At 36.3% G+C, this 22,172-nt stretch overlaps 1 protein-coding gene across 1 annotated transcript in view; it reads right to left on the bottom strand.

Moving 5' to 3' along the window:
- The window catches only part of KIAA1715 (KIAA1715 ortholog), a 112,411-nt gene that overhangs the window by 14,385 nt on the left and 75,854 nt on the right, over positions 1-22,172 (bottom strand). The window contains exons 9-10 of the mRNA XM_006878810.1: positions 9,656-9,868; positions 1,428-1,533 (exon numbers count right to left, since the gene is read on the bottom strand). Coding sequence (XP_006878872.1) covers positions 1,428-1,533; positions 9,656-9,868 — 319 coding nt within the window. The remainder of the gene's footprint in view (positions 1-1,427; positions 1,534-9,655; positions 9,869-22,172) is intronic.

Genomic DNA, 22,172 nt, shown 5'->3' with positions numbered 1-22,172 from the left:
ACCAAACTGTGCAGCTCTGCAACTGCATCCTGGCCCATCCTCACCCTTCTGCCCCCAACCCTCACCTCCTTGTACCCCCAATATGTTTTTCCCAATAAAAAAAATATTTAAAAAAAAAGACTGGACAATAACTAAAGAGGACAGAAGAATCGATGCCTTTGAGTTGTCATGTTAGAAAAGAGCATTGAAAATACTATGGACTGCCAAAAGAACAAACATGTCCATCCTGGATAGGGTGAAACCAAGTTGCTCATTGGAGGCAAGGATTTTGAAGCTCCATCTCAAATACTTTGGGCATGTTTCCAGGATGGACTAGTCCCTGGAGAAGACATCACACTTTGAAGGGTAGAGGGATGATGCAGAAAATTCAGAAAAGGAAGATCCCAGATGAGATGGATTACTACAGTGACTGGGGTAATACGGGCAGGTGTGTCAGAGACAGTTAAATTGGCTCAGATAAGCCAGAGTTCAGAGCTATTGTATATAGGAGTAGTATGAGTTGCAGACAACTCGATGGCACATAACAACCACCTGTCCTCCAAGTTTCTTTCCATAGACTGGTGAGCACATCCAAAGCTGCTTCTGTTGGTGAAAACATGTCAATATTTATCTCATTGATTCCCAGGGTCTTATTTTTTTGCCAGTGCCTTCAGGGAAGCTTGAACCAATTTTGTTTAGTCTAGCCCAAGAGTTTATACATCAGGATTCTAATACCTTTTCCAGTTATACTTAAATATCTTGCTCATGTTCAATTTATACACTTTATCTGTTCTTTCTGTAGGTACTTACCAAATAATAATACCAATCTTTATTCTAATTGCTTTATATATTATACAATTTATTATAGTAACATTACATTCTGGCTTCTTGATCAAATAATAATGAGTATCTACTATTAAACACAGTTTTAAAAGTCAGTACTATGTCAGTAGCTTTGTTTATATCACGTTTATCTTCTCAGAGTTATTAGCAATATCAAATAATACTTGGGAAAAATTTTGTAAATACATGCATATAAATAACCACCATTATTTTTAAAATCCTCACAACATCCAGTTCAGTGCTAACATTTATAAAATTATATTTCTTACATTCTACTAGTTTTTATGCTCTTTAAGCTTAAAGGTGTCAATGAAATTATTCAATTTCTTTAATTATGCTTATAGTAGAGCTGATATTAATGTTTTTCAAAATACATTTCATATAGATTATCTGATCAAGACTCCTACTAAACAACAGTTGAAGATGATGTTTTTCCAAGGCTATAATATACTTCATGAAATTCTAAAATTAGGAACCAGGAGCCATAAAATTATAAGAAATCCAAAACACACACACACACACACACACACACACACACACACACACCCCTTCACCAATGAGCATATTCTTAATTTTCAAACATAGAACATACTAGTAAAACTTACCTGTTCTGTGGACCATCACCAACTAAATATTCAACAATTCTATCCAGAGCACCTCGTTCTCGAGGGAGAATGGGCCTTGCTAAAGGTGGACCTGGAGGATGAAGACCTGCCAAATAAATAATAAAACTCTAAAAAGTAATTCAGTGACAAAGAAAGATCTATGCTTATAATCCTAAAATATTTTTTCCAAATAACATTATTCATTTCTAAAAATCTTTAAAAGTATTCAGATTTACATTAGAAATGCTTTATTACAAAATAAGTTTATGTACTACCTCAGAACTACCACCATAATCTATTAGAAAGTGAAACTATGTTGGGTTCTTTACAAAACTCTAAAAATTCACTGAGTTTAAGAATTTACTTAAAAAATAGTAAGTTAAGGGACTTGCCTCTTTAAATCTCAACAGAGTTACTATGGCCATATTTACACTTTTTCCAGAAACAACTAAATAAGTAGGCAAATATATGAAGCCATGGTTTTAAGTATATTAGAATAACAACTACTGAGAGATGAAAAACAAGTAAAATGAGCCCTATTAATACCCAGCTTACTGTCTGAAGAGATTTCAAGCAGTGGCAGAGGAAGGTTGAACCTGGTGAAACATAGTTGTCTTGCTGAATTGAAGCGACTGGGCTGACTCTGGGAAGTTCAAGACAACTAGGGTTTAGAGAAATAGTACCAGAGAGGGCAGAATGCAGAGAAAAGCAACACCAAAGATATATAGAGGGTCCGTAAAGAATTCAGCAGAACACTGATTAGGCTTGCATGTGTAAGGAAACTCACCCAAAGGGATTAAGAGAAATATTGTTCACACAATATTGTTAAGAGAACTTGTTCACACAATGGCTAGAATCTAATCTGCTCCCACCAAAGTAGAAAATCTCATATGTTAAAGGTCATTCAGTGGGTAGGATATTCAGGGCAGTTTTGCCTCAATAGCCCTACTCTAAAGCCTGAGTTATAGCTGACTCAGCAGTACCTAAACCAACAACAAAACACTGCTCTGATCCTTCCCTACAAAGTTTAAAATCAAGTCCTGAGAAGATCAGTTTTTCTTCAATACATCTAACTGCTTCTCAAAAGGAAAACTCAAGAATATTTAGACAAATATAAAAATATCCAGGCATGTAAAACCAGTGCCATCAAATGAACTCTAACTCACAACAATCCTCTGACAGAGTAGAACTAGTCTTCCACAGTTCCTAAGGCTATAAATATTTACAGAAGCAGAACAGTTCATCTTTCAACCTTTTCATTAGCACCTCAATGCTTAATCCACTTTGCCATCAGAAACCATTACCCATCACTCAGTAAGGTAAAATTCACAATGTCTAGCACTGGATCAAAAAAATCACCATCATGCAATTAAACAGGAAAATATAACTCTTACAATAAGAGTTGTCTAGAAATTATAAAACTAAAAAAATCAAAGATTAGTGAATTTGAAGAGATAATCATGGAATTCACACACACTGTCTTTGAAATCACTTGCTATGCATCAGGAAGCTGGACAATGACTAAGGATGGCAGAAGTAGAATTGATGCCTTTGAGCTGTGGTGTTGGAGAAGAGTATTGAATATACCATGGACTGATAAGAAAACAAACAGGTTTGTCCTAGAGAGGGTGAAATCAGGCTGTTCCTTGGAGGCAAGGATTCTGAAGCTTCATCTGACATACTTTGGACATGCTGCAAGGAGCAACCAGTCCTTGGAGAAGGACGTCATGCTTGGGAAGGTAGAGAGACAGCACAGGAAAGGAAGACCCTCTATGAGGTGGATTGATTCAGTGACTGGGTGAAAGGGGGTAGGTGTGTTGGAGACAATAAGATTGGCACAAGAGAGAGCAGGGTTTAGGACTGTTGTACATAGGGTCGCTATAAGTCACAGGCAACTCAACAGCACATAACAACAACAGCAATATACACAGAAATGTAGAGGTAGACAAATATTCTCAAGCAGGCTGATATATGTAAAATTGGAATCCATAAATCTCAGGGAAAAGAAAATAATTTAAAGAAATAATGCAAAATAACATTCTAAATTTTATAAAAGCCATCAATTTAAAGATCCAAGAATCTCAACAAACTCTCAGAACAAATAACTGCCTTAAGGCAGATCATGACCATGTTCCTTAAAATTAGTTACAAATAAAAAAAGCCTTCAAAGCAGTCAGAAAAGGAAACATTAAATAAGAATGACAGCAGATTTCTTATCAACGAAGAAAAAGCTAGAAGGCAGTGGAACAAAGTCTTTTAAAATTCTGAAAGAAAATACTGCTAAACTACAATTCTGAGTACAGTGAAAATATATTTCTTTAAATTAAGGACAAAATGAAGGTTCTTCAAGTAAAAATGCTACAACAATGCAGCAGCAGCAGCTGCAGAAGTGAACTTCAAGGAAATATTAAAAGTTTACAGTCAAAAGAAGTCCCTCAAGGCAGGAGCAGAGGGGTGAGGAGGGGAGAGGCATTAATTGTAGGGTCGCACAATTTGATGGGTGGAGGGAAGGAAACGGGAAAAATCTGATGTGAAAAGCAATGTATATGAACTTTGTAAATAAACCAGTTTAAAACAAAAATCTTTCTTTAATAAAAGAAGTCACTCAAGAGGGGGGAAATCAATAAAAAGACACCAGACAGAACACTAACTCTCTATGAAAGAACAAAGAGCACTGGAACTAGTTACCATGGTAGGTAAATTGAAAAGTCTTTTAGTATTTAAGTATCTTTAAAAGATAATTATATTATTTATTATGTAAATATCTTTAAAAGATAATCTCTTTAAAAGATGGCTTAAAGATACCAAAATAACAATTTATTGAAGATTTTACAGCATATATAAAAAGTATGACAAGAGCATAAGGGCCAGGCCAGGAGAAATTTAAGCATACGATTATAAGGGAATAAAAGCATTTACTAAAAGAGTATCAAAGACTACACAACCTTCATTTTGGATTATACATTTTCATAAGAAAACAAAAATACACCTATACCATAAACAACATCATAAAAACAAACAGAGTAAGTTTGAAGTTGTTAAGGATTTCACTTTACATGGGTATAAAATCAACACCCATGAAAGTAGCCATCAAGAAATCAAACAATATATAGCATCGGGCAAATCCCTCAAAAGGAACCTTTTTAAATTGCTAAAGAGCAACGATGTACATGACCACAGAGCTTCAAAATCATGAAATAAATATTGAAAGAACTTTAAGGAAAAAAAAGACAAATACATAATTTTATTTGGAACTTTCAACATTGTCTCAAAAACAGGCAAACAGAAAACCAGTAAAAACATAGAAACTTTAAGAACACTATCTACTACCAATGTGAACTAATTGACATTTAACTCAAAGTCATTGCCGCAAAGTCAGAAACAACTCATAGCTTCACTCAGCTTCCAAAACTGTAAACAGGATAGAAAGAGACTGTTCATCTTACTCCACAGAACCACTTCTGGATTCAGACAGAGTACCAGAGAGGTGTTGCCTTTAAGTTAGCAGCACCCCTTCCTACAGACTAAACTCTTTTCAAGAGGGATAAATGACTTGAAACAGATAGATGATATATGCTTTGCAATTAACAATTTGGAACAAGACATGCCTAATAGATCAACTGGGAAGGAGCAATGGAAAAAAGACAAAGGAGCATGAGAGAAGAAGAAATTTAAAAAAAGAAAAATAAAAAATGCTGGGTCAGCAAAGTTTAGTGGGCAGACAGGTAAAGGATGGGAAGGGAACAAGGTACAGGGGAGGATTTGTGGAGACATTGTGATAAACGGCACTGATCAGTTGTAATGTTAGAAAACAGTAGGGTAAGAATAAGAAACAAAAGGCATTCAGAGAGGAAAGGAAAAACAATTATCTTTATGTTTAGATGGGAAGAGTTCTGGTAGCATAGTCAGGAGGGAGCTGTGCTGCTAGTCTAAAGGCAGCCCCTCTTTAGTAGTCTGATACTACCAATAACTCTGCATAGTAGTTTGATATCATCAATAACTCTGCAGGATAAAAAATCAGAGGAAGAATGTGACATCAGACTCATCAATAATCTGTGTTATGCAGATGACACAACTTTAAAGCTCACTTTTGACTCATGTACTTTTAACTTGTTAGTTAAATTTGTGTCTTCTAGGTTGCAACACCTCCATGATACATCTTCAAGGATATGAACATGTACGGCTAAGCACAATCAATAAGAGTGCATCTAAATTCCAAAATCAATCTCCATAATAGTCTATGTGTTTCCTACTGCCAAAGGGGCCCTTTAGAGTAGTGAGAGAAGCTCTTCACCCTGAAACCCACAGCGTCCCTTTTCAGCAGGAAGTAGCTAAGAGAATAAGCCATCCCCTTTTCCTTATGAATCAGGGTGAAGTTTCTCTCAGGGAGGAGTGATAGGGAATGGCAAAGGACACACTGACAAAGGAGATTAATCAGAACTGGCTTTGACAAGCACTGTGGCAATTGGACAATTAAAACAGACATTCGGAGGGCGGGGGAAGAAGAACAAACTGGGGAGGGGGGTAGAGAGAACGGTGCAGCAATGAAGGAATGAAAACCCAAAATCTCTGTAAATGTTCATTAAAACTAATAAAATTTAACAATAAAAAGGGAAAAAAAAGGACTACAGCCTTCAGTATGGGTTACATTTCCCATTAAGAAAACAAAAATCCTTACCACAGGGCCAATAAACAGTATCAGATAGATGGAGAAAGGGCTGAAGTTGTTAATAATTTGTTAATAATTTAATCTTGCTCAGATTCACAATCAACACCCATGAGACCTGCAGTCAGGAAATCAAAAGATGAGCTGCACTGGGAAAATCTGTTTTCTGGGCCCTCTTGAGAGTACTAATGAGCAATAGTGTCCATCTAAAGACTAAGGTGCATCTGATTCTTGCTATGGTCTTCTCAATTGCTTGCTATGCATCTGAAAGCTGTACAATGAGTAAGGACAACAGGAGAGGAACTAATGCCATTAAGCTGTGTTGCTAGAGCAGAGTACTAAACATACTATGGACTGCTAAGAGAACAAACAGGTCTGTCCTGGAGAAAGTAAAATCAAGATGTTGAAACTCTGGCTCACATATTTTAGGCATGTTTCAGAAAAGGCCAGTCCTTAGAGAAGGACACCATGTTTTGAAGGGTTGGAGACGAGAGCAAGAGAAGAAGACCTTCAACAAGATGGAATGACACAGCAATTGTGTCAGAGATTGTGATGTTGGCTCAGGATACAGCAAGGTTCAGAGTTGTTTTCTCAGGGTTGCTATGAGTTGTAGTCAACTCAATGGCACATAACAACAATTCATCTTGCAGATTTGTGCAGCTTCAGAAACTCAGTGGAAGGTCAGCTATGAGCTGATTCCAACTCAATGGCAATGAGGGTTTCTTTGCATTTTAGGTAGTGTCATTCATGAAAAACACATTTCAGTAGAGCTTCCAAACTAGGATACACTGGGAGGGAAGGTCTGATACCTAATTCTAAAAATCTGTCAATAAAAACCCCATAGACTGTAGAAGAGCATTGTCTAATACAGTGCTAGAAGATAAGACTCATGAGGTTGAAAGGCATTCAAAATTCACAGTGGCCACAATAATGGACTTGAAAAAGATCATGAAGATGGCAAAGGATCGAGAAATGTTTTTTCTGCTCTACACTGAGTCGCCAAGAGTTGGAAGCAACTTGACAGCAACTAGCAGCAACAATGAAGAAATACTCTTATTTATACTCACTAGACGATATCAGAAAAGGGTAATGGGGCATGTGGAGTTACAGAATAAATCACAGAATTTATATAATTATTTGTATTATACAAAAGCAGTATCAATGCAAAAAAGAGATTCATATTTTAACAATACTGTCAAAATATCTGAAAACTCAAAGAGAATTATTTGTGGGAAACACTCTGAAATGAGACACCCCCTAGATGAAGATATCAAGAACAAACTGAGATAAAAGAAATGTAATATCTGCCATTGTAAATAAGGTAAATGAATATAACACAGAAAACAGCAATAGAGATTGGCATAGAAATCTTACAGAATGCTTGAAACAAAATAAGACTGGCTTTGGGGGACTGTGGTTGTTGTTTGCCATCTACTTGGAACCAACTCATAGCTGAGCCTCCAGTGGGTTTTCAGAAGTAAATAGTATGGGAAGAGATTGTTCCTCCTTCTCCCTCTTAGTAATCAGTGGATTCAAGTCACGTGCTTTGGGGCAGCAATACTGCATTAAAATGTGCTTTGTAAATAATTACAAATTTAGACACCATGGACACCTTAAAAAAGGGGCAAGTGATATCAAAATTATATCTATGAAATTATGGTTCTAGAGCAAACCTTTAGTATTACAAATCAAGTATATTTTCAAGGTTTCTTCAGATAACTTACTAGTAAACTTGTTAATCACATTATACAATTATAATATTAAAAAAATTAAGGTGAACAGTGATACTAGGTGTCATCATTATCAAATGTTCAACTTGAAAAATATGACAAAGTGGATACTGAGAGCATCTGATGCAAACTTATCTTTGTTCAAATATTTTTACTTCAACATCTTTGTACTTTAAATATCCCTAAAGGAATCTGGACATATGAAACATAAAAAATTTTATAACAATATCTTAAATACCTTGTATATTATTATGTTTTTAAATCACACTTCTTCAGAATCATGCTGTTATTACAGACAACAGTAATTAAATATAAACATCAAAAGTAATCATTGTAGGAATACTGGTCATTTTTATAAAGGTTGGCAAACTATCAAGTACCTGCTGGTTATTAATTTTCAAACATATGGGTGCCCTGTGGTAAAACACATTAAATTGATTCTCTTCCATAAAGACCATATAATGAAAAAATGAATTCTTAATCTTCTACATAAGAAATTACTTTGCTTATTCACATTTTTGGCAATATAGAACTTAAAACAGTTTCAAGTGTCAGTCTTTTATACAGAAATTAGTAACTTTAGCAGAATATGTATGTTTATATGACGAGGGAACTTCTTCATATAACCCTATCCTTATATGTACAATATACATATAAATTGCTAACCTTTTATTTCTTTAAAACTAGTTATATACCAAAGTGTACATAATCACATATTCTCACAAGCTTTTTTACTAAATAATTAGAAACATTAGTTTAGAAATCTTAAATAGCTCAAATCAACCTAATGATAGTATTCTTAATTTCACAAAATACATGGCTATCTTCCAGTGACAATGTCATCATAAAATACGTGTACATTTCATTTGTAGTCAACTTTCTTAGTTTGTAAATTTAGTTTTCTAAAAATCTTCCAGTGCTATTTTGGAGAGAAAAATGGTAGGGGAAAAAACCTATGGTAATAAGTGACTCATTAATTTTATTCCAAAAATATCCTGATTAAATAATACCTACTTACTATCTAGCCTAACAGCCATTCTAAGTTATATCTTAGTAATAATTAATATCAATAATATTTCCATACCATATGACTGAATACTAATATTTAATAATATGACATGGAAATCTAAGTAATAATACGGTCTGCTAAAGAAGTGGGCTTTCCATGTCCCAGTCAAGCTCTATAAGAAAATTTCAAATGACAACTTCCACTAGAGATCTACCATATTGGGAAATGAGGGGCAAAAGGAGGAGGGGGGGAGGAGAGGCAGAGGAGAGATAATCAAAGAAATAAGATAGTAGTAAAAATAGTATACTAAAATGATAGAGAGTCATACTAAAGTATTGACCAGGAAATACCAACGGTCTATGACTTTAAAAAAAGAAGTATCTACCAGCTAATATCTACAAAAGTAGTTGTATGCACACAGAAATATTCTTGAAATATGTTAAATGATTTTTATGTTTAAATATATATATATTCAGGGTGTAGTACATTCTTCTATCTCCAATTTATATAAATCTGGAGCCATTCTAAAGTTGAATATAAAAAGATATGCTATACTGTTGACTACAGAATACTACAAAGTTTTATTGCCATTTAAACAAAGAAGCCATAACAGTTAAATGAGCTCAAGAAATAGGTTTCAGTATCACAAGGTGGCAGCTGTAAAGAGTTATGGCTAATTGAATATGGAACTCCTGCTTAATCAGATAACTGCTCTGCTATTTTCAAATGAAATGTCATTTCCATACTGTCTGAAAATGGCCCATTTTATTGGTAACCAGAGAAAACAATATAAACTGTAAATAACATTAAGTGTTCTGTTTACCCATTCCAGGTACTGAAGTAGCAGGGGATCCAAGACGTCTTGGTAACACATTTGATGGTAGAGCTGGACTAACAGTTCTTTCTGGGGGCCCACCAGGGGCAGAAGTGTCCTTTGGTGGTCCAGGAGACACGGGAACTTGTGGAGGAGGGCCCTGATTAGCAGTTGCTGGTGCTGGGGAAAGGCTTCTTTGGGCTACAGTTCGCTGACGAATCTCTGAAAGGAATATATTAGATTTAATCTATACACATTAGGTAATACTACAAATGACTTAAACTAAAATTATGTGGCACCATACAGCATTATAGCATCAAAACTGCTTGTAGCAAGTAATTTATAAAATGTTAACACTGAAAACTATAACCCAGATTCTGCTGCATATTTTCACAAACTATTATTCAAGTCAATCTACTGATGTCCAATTCTTTTCAAAATAAATTTAATAAATTACCATTCAATTATGTCATGTCTTTTACAGTAAACATTCCTTACTTATGACAAAGGAAAAAAAGTTCATCATAATTAATGGAAATCTCAAGTTGCAGATTTGCTTTCAAGTTAAAAAAACCCTAGTTTTTCAGAAATAAGTAAAGATAATATTCATATAACTAGTATTTACATAATTAAAAAGTTATTACTTAATCTATGTAGACATAAAAATGCTGAAAAACTATTTTTAGTAATATGTACCATTGCCATTCTCTATTATGTTGTTTTTAAAAACACCTTTCCATGTATTCAATGTATCATCATAAATAAATCTCATCTTTGAGTTTCTGAAATTAGAAGATATTTTAATAACAAAAGTTAACAAACATCTAAAATATATACAGCTGCCTGTGTTTAAACTGTTTTCTAAATTATGCTATAGTTGTAATCATTCATTTACATATGGCAATCCAGTATCTGCTTTCTAAATTGTGCTATAGTTGTAATCATTCATTTACATATGGCAATCCAGTATCTACAACAAAGATCATATGGCCCTCAATGCCATTTACCATATTTAGTATCTGGCTCTTTACAGAAAGAATTTCACGATCTCCACATAATAACAAAATTACATTCTATCAGTTCCTCCCTGCCTACCTATGTACTAGGAAGCTCTGGTGGCCTAGTGGCAAGAAGCTGCGTTGCAATCCTAAAGGCAAGTGGTTCAAGGTCACCAGCTATTCTATGGGAGAAGGATGGGCAATCTCCTTCCATGTGATTAACTGCCTCTGAAAACCTATGGGTCAGTTCTGACTCTATGGTATATAATAACAACCACCAACCTATATACTACTTAAAAGACAGTGGCAAAATCTAAAAAAAAAAAAGGTCATTTTTTAAATTTATCACATCATATTAAGTTATCAAAAAACCTAAATTAATGAGCTAAAACTAAAGTCACCGTTTTAGCTTTCTATAAAACTGTAAAATGGTATATTATGCCAGAAGCAACATACTTTAAATTTGGCCTCTATTTGACAGCTCAAATTTTTCATGAGAAGTTGAGAGCTTTCACTTCTTGATCAAAGACTAGGACTGCATCCTCTGACCATGCATTAAAACCAAAATCAAACCAGTTCTTAGCAAGCCCTAACTCACGGAGACTTGAATGTACAGTAACCTGTGAAAATTTAATGAACCTTTCAATATAACCTATGTACTACTACTGAAAGGTGAAGTTAGTAACTCAACCACGAAAGCACACCATATCTCACAGTCCATGAAAGAAATTTAGCTTAATACTCTCAATTTACATTTAGACAAAGATGAAAAGTATCATAGTAATGTTATAAAAAAGGAGAAAACAGAATTTCATCACATTAAAAAGAAAATCAAGTAATTGGGGATTACAGTACCCTCAGCAGTTTTCAAGAGTCAATGAAACAGTAGCAAATCTTGATTTGGTAAAATGTTATGACACATGATGCTTAGGCTCAATATAAAATATTTAAGATTTACCTACTTTTAGCTACTTGCCCTTCACAAACAAATGTTTTCTTATTTACTGCCCCAAAATTTTCCAGTGCTCAACAAAGTACTCATATTTGTGATATTCAACATTTCTAACATTTAAATATAAAATACTATTCCCAAGAGAGCTTTCCCAAAACAAGCTATCTACTACCTCAGTCTGCTAAAATATCGTAAGGCATGTTCATTCCATAAGGGTCAGTTCTCAACTAGAGATTCCTATTAGTGATCAATCTACAGTTCAACAGATAATATCTTCATCAAGTATGAAGACATGTCTACATTGGGTTTTAATTCACAATTAAAGCAAAGAGAACCAAAATGAGCTAACAACCAATACATTACAGTACCCCAAAGGGGGGAGGGGAAGAAAGTTAACCAATAATTTTTTAATTGATAATTTTCCTTGGCCAAGTTGATATGTTTTAGCTCTGCTTCTTCACAATGAAAATTGTGGTAGTTATTAAGATTAAATGAGATAATAAAAGAGTTAGCCAGTGCACAGAAAAACACTTAATAAGCCAATAGCTACTAAGTTTTTGTTGTTGTTATTAGGTGCTATCGAGTCAAGTACAACCCATATCAACCATCAACAACAGATCTGAACCCTGACCTATCCTGTGCCATCCTTACACTTCCTGACACATTAGAGCCCACTGCGGCAGTCACTGTGTCAATCTACCTGGTCGAGGGTCTTCCTCTTCTTCACCAACCCTCTGCCTTTAAAAGCATCATGTCCTTCTTCAAGGAATAGCCCCTCCTAGCAACATGCCTGAACTATGTGAGGTGAAGCATCCTCTTTGCCTCCAAAGAGAACTTTAGCTGTACTCTCTCCTAGACATGTTTGGTCTCTTGGCCTTCCATGGGATGGTCAACACTCTAACATTACAGCGAAAAATACATTAATTTTTCTTCTGTTGTCCTTACTCATTGTCCAGCTCTCAGATGCATAGCAAGTGATCAGAAAGACCATGGCCTGCATCAGATGCACCTTAGTCTTCAAACTGACATTATTACTCCTCAAAACTTTGGAGAAGTCCCTAACTGCAAAATTTCCCAGTGCAATAGTCTCTGATTTCCTGGTACCAAGGGTGTTAATTGTGGAACCAAATAAGAGGAAGTGGTTGACAGTTTCAATCTTTTCTCCATCTATCATGATGTTGCTTATAGGTCCAATGGTATGAATGTTTGTCTCCTTGAAGTTGAGATGCAATTTATATTGAAGGCTACATTCATTGATCTTTTGCAACAAGTGCTTCAAGTCCCCCTCACTTTCAGTAAGCAAAGTTGAGCTACTAAGCAGTAAGGCTACGTTAAGTTAGTAGTAAGTTAGGTTTCTGATTACAATAAATCAAAAGCTAGGAAATTTAGAATTTTAAAGTCATTATTACCAAAAAATACAGATATCTACTTATATATTAAATATGTTCTAAAATATTTATAAACACGTTTAAGTCTAGCTTTCTAGTAATTCTTGAGACAAACATTCTTTAACACAAATAATCATTTCTTAGTTTATCAGAGTTTTAAGTGCTGATTCTTTATATATTGGTGGAAGAGTTCGTCTTTATTTTTTGTAACAGAAAGAACTCCATACAATAGCTAGCAGGCCTATAGTTTCCTCATAGGTGACTCCACCAGTTCCCACTGTGAACGCATGAAGTTTTACTCATGACTTGAGTTTCAAACATCTGTAAAATGAGCGTGTTGGCAGAACTACAAAGAGAATTTTCCTACTGGACAGAGGCATTCTGGACTACTGTGTTCAACTCTAAGCCTCATGTTAAAAAAAATTCAGTAACTAGGATTTTATTCATGAAGAAGTTTTAGACCTATGAATAACTGACATATGTAGATTTGGAGACTTAAATGTAGAGAGGATGGAGATGGGTGGGCCATAGACATTTATCTTAAGAGGAGTTTCTATTTTTCCCCCAGGTCTATATTGTTTGAATGGGAGCCCTGGTTGTGTAGTTTGCAGAGAGTTGCAGTGTTAACTGAAATATGATACCTCTCGGGAGGTTCAAATCTACCACCAGATGCAAGGAGAAAGCAGACAATGTCCTCTGGTGCAATTTTCAGGCTCAAAAAACCCACTAAAGAGTCAGGTATAAGTTGATTCTAACTTGATGATGATGACTTGGACTGGCTAGCTCACTGAATGGATGTATTGTATGGTTCCTTTAGATAACCAAATGAATAAAGACGATGCATATGGTATCTCTACCTTTTTCACTTTTAAAATATTATTAAGTTGACATTACCTTCATACCCTACTCACATTTATACTCAGCTTCTGTCCTTTTTCTCAACAAATATTGCTCTCAACAGTTCAATGGCTTTTTACATTAAAATTAAGTTTTGTCTTTGCTTTGAAGCTTCTTGAAAAAAAGATAAAAATAAAACAACAGACTTTAGCTACCACATTATTTATCACCCCACCACTACTGAGAAAGTATCAACAAATTTATGCTACCATTACTACCATTATTATTATTACTCTTCAGCAGATTTCTGTTATTAGCCAGGAACTACACTGTTGCTGTTTTCCATTGAGTCAGAATCAACTTACAGCTGACCCATTTTGGATTTTCAGAGGCAGTTAATGTCATGAGGAGAGACTGCCCATTCTCCTCCCTCAGAGCAGCCGGTATATTCAAACTCTGGGCTGGCAGTGCAGCTTCTTATTACTAAGTGACCAGAGCTCCCTGGGAACAACATTAGGCACTTTACACAAACTTACTGAATTAATTTGCTATTTAGAACAATATTTTTTGATTGCTCTTATCCTACTTTTAAAAAAGAACTAAAACTCAGAGAAAGTAAAAAAGTTTCATCATACAATAAAAAGCCAAGATGCAAACTCCAGTTTGTATGACAATGCCCATTTTCTTTTCTATAACTTGTCACATTTAAAGGTCTCCTTTTAGCATTTGCTTACTTGCCCCTTTATAGAATATGACATACGCTGTAACCCTAATACACTACCTTCACCTTTCAAAGTGCCAATCTAGATTTGCTTTTAACTCTGATCATTCTTCTGATTATACCCTTAAATGTTAATGTCCCATGGTGTTCTGCTACAGGTCCTCATATCCTATTACACTCACTTTCCCTGGGCAATTTTAATCAATCCCATGACTTGGATACCAGTCACAAATATTTTCCAATGATTCCTAATCTGTATCTATAGCTTCAGCCTTTTTCCTTTGTGTCACATGAAATAATCAATTACCTATGAACTTCACTGCTGTTGCTGTTGTGCACTTTTTAGTCAGAACCAAGGGAGAGCTGACCCTCCAGTGGGTTTTCAGAGGTAGTTAAATCACACAGGAGGAGACTCCCCATCCTTCTTCCACACAGCAGCTGGCAGCTGGTGGATTTGAACTATCTGAATATGATTCTGGCTTAAAGGATTCAAAGTCAATTCATTAATTTTACACAAACCTACAGTGGAGTAAAGAGTTTATTCAAAATGGACTTCTTAGTCATTCCTTGACTTTGACATATAGATGGGCAGGAATATGTGAAAAGGGCATGTTAGCCTATGCACAGGGGGATTGGCTCATCAATCCACAGAGGGACTGATTAATCTCACCAGTCTACATAGGAACTGGCTAGCCTCACCAAGAAATTGAGCTGATCCGGCAGCAGAAGGAAGATCTTCCACAAACAGAGAACCAGAGAACACAAATGCAACTTGTCTTTCAAGATGCCAGACTGACTAGGAGGGCCGACAGGAGCAGCAGTCAGAGCAGCCGCAGAGGAGAACCAGAGAGTTCACATAAGATGGGAACTTGGGACTGCTACACCAGGGTGCTTTTGCTGAAGTTTGCCAGACGACTGGAGAGGGAAGAGCCATAACTGGCAGAACTAAGAACTTTTTAATACTGGCCTAAAACCATGAGGCTCAACGCTGTGGTGCCTGCGAGCACATTTTTTAAGTTGTCCTGACTGTTCTGCTACTAACCTGGAATATAACCTTTTGACTTTCCCAATATGGTCTACACTGTCTGTGAGCTATCACATCAGATTTTGGATGCGATAAAGCAATAAGATTCATGTTTAGATGACTAGAAAGAGACACAGGAGCATGGGCGACATGTCTGACCTCATGGGAACTGGTTTTGTATAGCTGATACTGTTGATGGGGACAGTTTCTCTTTGTGAAGTTGATAAAGGTCAGATATGACTGTCCCCGCATGACCTTTGCTCTTTTTATACCTACCATTCTAATTCTTATTTTTCCTTGATTTGGTGATCAAAAGGTCAGCTGGTCAAATCCACTCATTACTTGGAAGGAGTAAAGAACTGGTAATCTGTTCCAATAAAGCCTGTTGTTGTTGTTGTTGTTACATGCCGTCAAGTCGTAGACAACTCAGAGCGACCCTACGAACGAAAGACCTTAACACCTATATAACTTTCATCATTTCTCCAAGTTCATAGGGTTTCCAGAGGCAAACCACTGTGGAAGTGGATGCTACTCCTGCTTCCGAGTTTGTTTTAATTGGGAACGCCACCAAACACTGTCCACCACAGGTTACCATTATCACATTTGACACATCAGTGTCACAGTGTTCAGCGTCACAACTATGAGTTACCTCTGTACAGCAAATGGACAGACCAGTGATATACCACTTAGAAGAATGTTTGACCAAAACAATTAAAACCAGTCCTGAGGGTCGTAGATTAAAACGACCCACCTTTGGCTTGGTACCATCACTTTCTGTCCACTAGGCCAACTGAGCTAGGAAACCTTACGGGCATTTCAACTCTGTCTTACAGGATTGCTATGAATGAGAATCAACTGACGGATGTAGATTTTGGGATGATAATTGATCTCTATGTCTTTAGCCTTGCTGTCTCCAATGAATCCATTCCCCACGTTAGGAAACAGAAAAAAAAAATGGGTATTCTTTCTTAAATACAAACTACCTAGGATGCAAAGTCTATAGTGGGTTTCCACATACGTTTAAGATAAAGACCAAAACTTCATGAAGTTTTCTACCAAAGTTGCCTTGTCTTATATAGGAAGTCCTGTTTACCTAAAGAGTACTTGCCCAACCTTGTTCTTAGATTAAAATTTATTCTATAATTTATGCCTGCCTCCATTTTGGTTCTTAAAATTGTTTTGTGTTAAGATTATATCAAGATTATATATTTACATGCTGCTAACCCAAAAAAGATAAAATGTGTCTGACAGTCCCGCTGACAATTCCTCTCTGACAGGAAGAAAGATGGACAATTTCTTCCTGTGCAATTTACGGTCTCCAAAGCCTTGCTAAAGGGTCAGTTAAGAATCAGTTCTGAATCAACAACAGTAAAGGGGGGTTTAATTCTTCTGTAGGTTCACGGGTGGCACAATTTATGCTTGGGTACTAATAAAATGGTGAGAAAAGTGAATCTACCTACTGGCACTCCTTCCTTGCCTTGTAACTATTTTTCTTCCTCTTTCCTTTACCTATCTCCTCCTCTACAAAGGGAGAGGGATTTTTATTTTGGTTGTTTTGGTCATTGTTGCCTTCTCATAGACCTAAAATAGCATCTGGCTGACAGTGATGTTGTTGTTGCTGCTGTTAGGTGTTCTTGTGTTTGATGTCGGCTCCAACTCTCAGCAACTGCATGTACAACGGAACAAAACACTACCCTGCCCTGTGCACCCTCATGATCTCTGCTTCAGCCCACTGTTGGAGGCAGTGTCAATCCATCTCACTGAATGTCCTCCTCTTTTTCACTAACCCTCTACTTTACCAAGCATGACGTCTTTCTTCAGGGTCTAGACCCTCTTGATAAATGGATAGCTTTCATAAGATTGAAAACATCTAGTTCTTTGGAAATGGTAATTAAAACCCTAGAAAGAAATTCAATTCTTCATCATTCCCAAATATATGGATTTTTTTTTCAATTCTAGGAAAGCTATGCATTTAAAACTAACTTTGATTATTTTTAATATATTAGGGATACAGAAATTTTCAAACTCACAGTTAGGAATTTCTACAGAATTACAATAAATTCTAAATATCTAAGTAGCATTATTCTACTTAAAATGCCATACACATACACACACACACACATTTTTTAATTTTTACTTATTTTGCAGCAAATAAGTACTCTGATTTTCTAAGATTGGGCATCTATTCCTAAAACTTCCATTTATAAGTGTAGTATAAAGAGTTTATTGTTCAAAATGGATTTCCTAGCCATCAACTTTGACTTTCACATGGGTGGGAATAGAATGTGCATAAAATAATCATTATAGAAGTGGTCCGTTTTTTCCTATTCTACTAAATTAAACTGAGTGAATTTAGTAGCAAATGTGGGAATCTCACAGCAGCAAAAAGAAAAAACGGTTCATGTATTTTGGGGCCAAAAATTTCTATGTTAGTCAGACTGGCATCTATGTAAAAGCAGCAGCAGCCTTAGAATCAGAGACAAATATGAGACAGAGCTGACTTTGGACTGCTATCTACCAGAATCAGAACCGAGGGAAGACACATAATTGGCAGGACTAAGAGAACTTCATAACATTGACCTAAGCCTTGAAATGAAAGGTCAAAAGGCCTGCAAGCACAGTTGAGCTATCTGGACCGAAGAACTGTATACCTGAGAAGCTGTCTAAACTAAGGAACTGTATACCTACGAAGCTGTCTAGACTGAGGAACTGGGGCCTACTACCAATCTGCATTGTAATCTCTTAACTTCCCTAATAAACTCCATAACCATGAGAATGTTTCTATGACATCTGTGTGGTCATTGTAACAGATTTTGGACCAAGTAGAGTAGTTAAGTGTGGTGTTGGAATTAGAAGTAGGTACAGGAGCATAGGAGATTATGTCTGATCTTACAGAAATTGGTTTTATACTATGGATATTGTTGATGGGGACTATTTCTCTTTGTGGAATTAATAGAAATCATACTCAGCTATGTGTATGTTGCCTACACTCTTTTTTACAAGTATGCTAAATCTAAGCAAATCAAAGACTACCATCCTTGAAATTTATTATCAACCTCAGCATAATATACATCACTAAAAATTAAGTAATAAAGGAAAAAGAAAAATATATGTATTCATTCTGATCATATGAATCAAAGTTTTGGTTCAACAAACATGCAAGTTGTTATTATATACCATTGAGTCGGAACCAGCTCATAGCTAACCCTCTAGCAGGTTTTCAGAGGCAGTAAATCGCACTGGAAACTAACCACCTTTCTCTCACAAAGAAGTTGGTGGATTTGAATTGCATGCCTTTCAGCAGACAGCACAACTGCCTACCACTAAGCCATCAGAGCTCTTCAACCATGCAAAAGACTACTCAGTAATACAAAGACAAAATAGATTCAATCTGGAGAGCTACACAAGAGATATAGATATAGATACATATACACACCCACATTTATGCTCTCTTTAGCGGCTTTTCCCCCTTTATGTTCAGAATTAAGCCAAATTCAAAAGAACAGTGGTTCAATAAAGAAACAATTATTAGACCCATACTCAAAGAAATAGAACTTAAAAAGATCAATGACAGTCATATATTAAAATGATAGCAATTAACAGTATTAAATTAATGAAAAGGTTTTTAAGTAAAATATACAATGTAATTTAGAATTTTAAAAAAAGAAAAATTCCCAACAGCAATTAATTATACACTTGGAAGAGGTAGAAATACTGGAATATGGCACTCCATAATAGGTGCTGGGTTTTTTTATCTATTGAAAAAATAAACAATTATAAACTTCTTACAATGATAGCTGTTGTTGTTGTTGTTGTTATGTGCTAATGAGTCAACTATGACTCATACTGACCCTAGGAACAATGGCTCTTAACCCTGCTCTCTCCTGACACACATGATCCCATTGTCACAGTGACTGTGTCTATCTATCTCATCCAGAGTGTACTAACCCTCCACTCTTCCAAGCAAAATGGTCTTTTCCAAGCACTGGTCCCTACAGACAACACAATAAAAAAAAATGAGAAGAAAAAAAAAATATATATATATATGACAGAGCCCCAAAAATCCTTGCTCTAAGGAGTAACCTGGTTTCATCCTCTCCAGGAAAGATGTGTTTGTTCTCTTAGCAGTCCATAGTTTGTTCAATACTCTTCTCCAGTGCCACAATTCAAAGGCATCGATTCTTCTTCTGTCATTGTTAGTCATTGTCCAGCTCTCAGATGAACAACAAACAATGAAGACCTACACTGCAATCCCAGAGGTATGCAGTTCAAATCCACCAGATGCTCTGCTAGAGAAGGAGGGGCAATCTCCTCCTGTACCAGATTCGATTTGACGGTACACACATACACAAAATAATAATCAAAAATATTATTTAAAAAAATTGTTTTTAAATTAAAAAAAAAAAAAGAAGAAGAAGACTATGGCCTGGATCAAGTGCACCTTAGTCTCAACATCACTGCTCTTAAGCACTTTGGAAAGGCCCTTGACAGCATATTTTCTCAATGCAACTAGTCTTTTGATTTCCTGACTATTGATTCTAAGAATGCTATTTGTGGATCCAAGTAAGATGAAACAACCTCAATCTTTTTTTATATCTATCATTATTCTGCCTATTGACTCAGTGGTGAGGATTTCTGTTTTCCTGATGTTGAGAAGCAATCTATATTGAAGACTGTAGTCTTTAATCTTCTGCAGTAAATACTTCAAGGTCTCCTCAATTTCAGCAAGCAAGGTTGTGTCATCTGCATAACATAGGTTCATGAGTCTTTCTCCAATCATGATGCCACATTCTTCTTCATAAAGTCCAGACTCTTAGCTGATCTGTTCAGTATATAGATTGAAACAATATGGAGAAAGGATACAATCCTGACACACTCCTTTCTTGATTTTTAACCATATAGTCTTTCTTACTCTGTTCATAAAACAACTTCTCAGTTGAAGTATGGGTTTTGCATGAGTACAAACAAGTGCTGTGGGATTCCCATTCTTTTCAATGTCAGCCAAAATTTGTTGTTAACCACACAGTCAAATACCTTTGCATAGTCAATAAAATAATATTAGACATTCTTCTGGTACTTTCTACTTGCAGCCATGATCCATCTGACAAACAGAAATGATACTACTTATGAAAAGTCCTCTTATAAACTCAGCTTTTAGTTCTGACAGTTCACTGTCAATGTACTAGTCTACTCGTTTTCTTATAATCTTTAGCAAGATTTTGCTTGCATGCAATATTAGTGACATTGTTTGGCATTTTCCACATTCTGTTGATCAACTTTTTCGGGAATGGGAATAAATATGGATCTCTTCCAATTAGTTGGCCAGGTAGCTGCACTCCAAACTTTTTGGCACAACTCAGTGAGCCCAGCCAAGGCTCCATCTGTCAGGCTGAAATATGTCAGCTGGAATTCCATCAATTCTTGGGGTCTTCCCCCCACACCATTCCTTCAAAGTAGCTTGAACTTCTTCTTCCATTACCATTGGTTCTTGATCATATGCTACTTCCTGAAGTGGTTGTGTATCAGCCAATTCCTTGGGCACCCAGATGCATGCTGGGAGCTGGGCTAGGAAGCTGAGAGCAAAGCTCCACCAGCAAGCAGCACCCAGCTGTATGCACAACACCCAGACACATCCCAGAACTGGAGTCAGCCCTAGAGGCCCAGAGAGACAGCCTCGTTGGTGAGCAGCACTCAAATGCACACATGCTGGGAGCCCACACAGGAGGCCTCGAGTACCACCTTCATTGGGAAGTACCCAAGTAATTAATGGGTATGGCTGGAGGTAAGCCATCATATTAGAGGTTAATTAGAAGGCCTCGTCTTGGGACCTCTCACCAGAAGAGACTTGACGTGCTTGCCAGTGACAAAGGCCAGACAACCTTCAGGCATTCTAGACCTTGTGCTGCTGTCTTGATATGGGAATCCTGGCTACCTGCACCATTTTATCAGTATGTTTGCTTGGCATCAACTCATAGTGACCACACGGACCACAATACAACAGCAGGAAGCCTTGTCTACTACTAGACAATCTTTACAATCTTTGTTGTACTTAATTAAGCCCATTGTTGCAGTCAGTCAATCTAGTTCATTCAGGGTTTTCTTCTCTTTCTGTGACCCTCTACCCTTCCAAGCATGATATCCTCCCTACTAATAACAGACCCAAAGTACATAAGATAAAATCTCACTATCCTTACTTCTAAGGAGCACCTTAGCTGTACTTCTTCCAAGATGAAGTTGTTTTGGTAATCTAAGACATATTCAATATTCTCCACCAATACCACAATTAAAAGGCATCAATTCTTCTTCACTCTCTTTGTTTACTGTCTAGCATTCACATGTATATGAAGCAAATGCTACTGTCAGGTACCACCAACTTTATGTCTACTTATACCAACTCTGTGACAGAGGAGAACTGACCATAGATTTTCTAATCTCCATTATGGAAGGAGATTGCCAGGTATTTTACCTGCACAGTACTGCATGGGTTTGAACAACAACTTTTCAATTAGCAGCCAAGTACTAAACCATTGAGACACCAGGGCTCTTAAGCTAAATGCTGCTTCTAAAAGTTTCTAAAGAAAAAATAACTTTGATTTTTGAAATAAT

The sequence above is a fragment of the Elephantulus edwardii genome, unplaced genomic scaffold (assembly GCF_000299155.1).
Source record: "Elephantulus edwardii isolate Elephantulus edwardi_28Jun2011 unplaced genomic scaffold, EleEdw1.0 scaffold00001, whole genome shotgun sequence".
NCBI classification, from domain to species: Eukaryota; Metazoa; Chordata; class Mammalia; order Macroscelidea; family Macroscelididae; genus Elephantulus; species Elephantulus edwardii.
The sequence above is the reverse complement of the archived record's forward strand: the minus strand, read 5'-3'. Positions and strand labels throughout refer to the sequence as shown.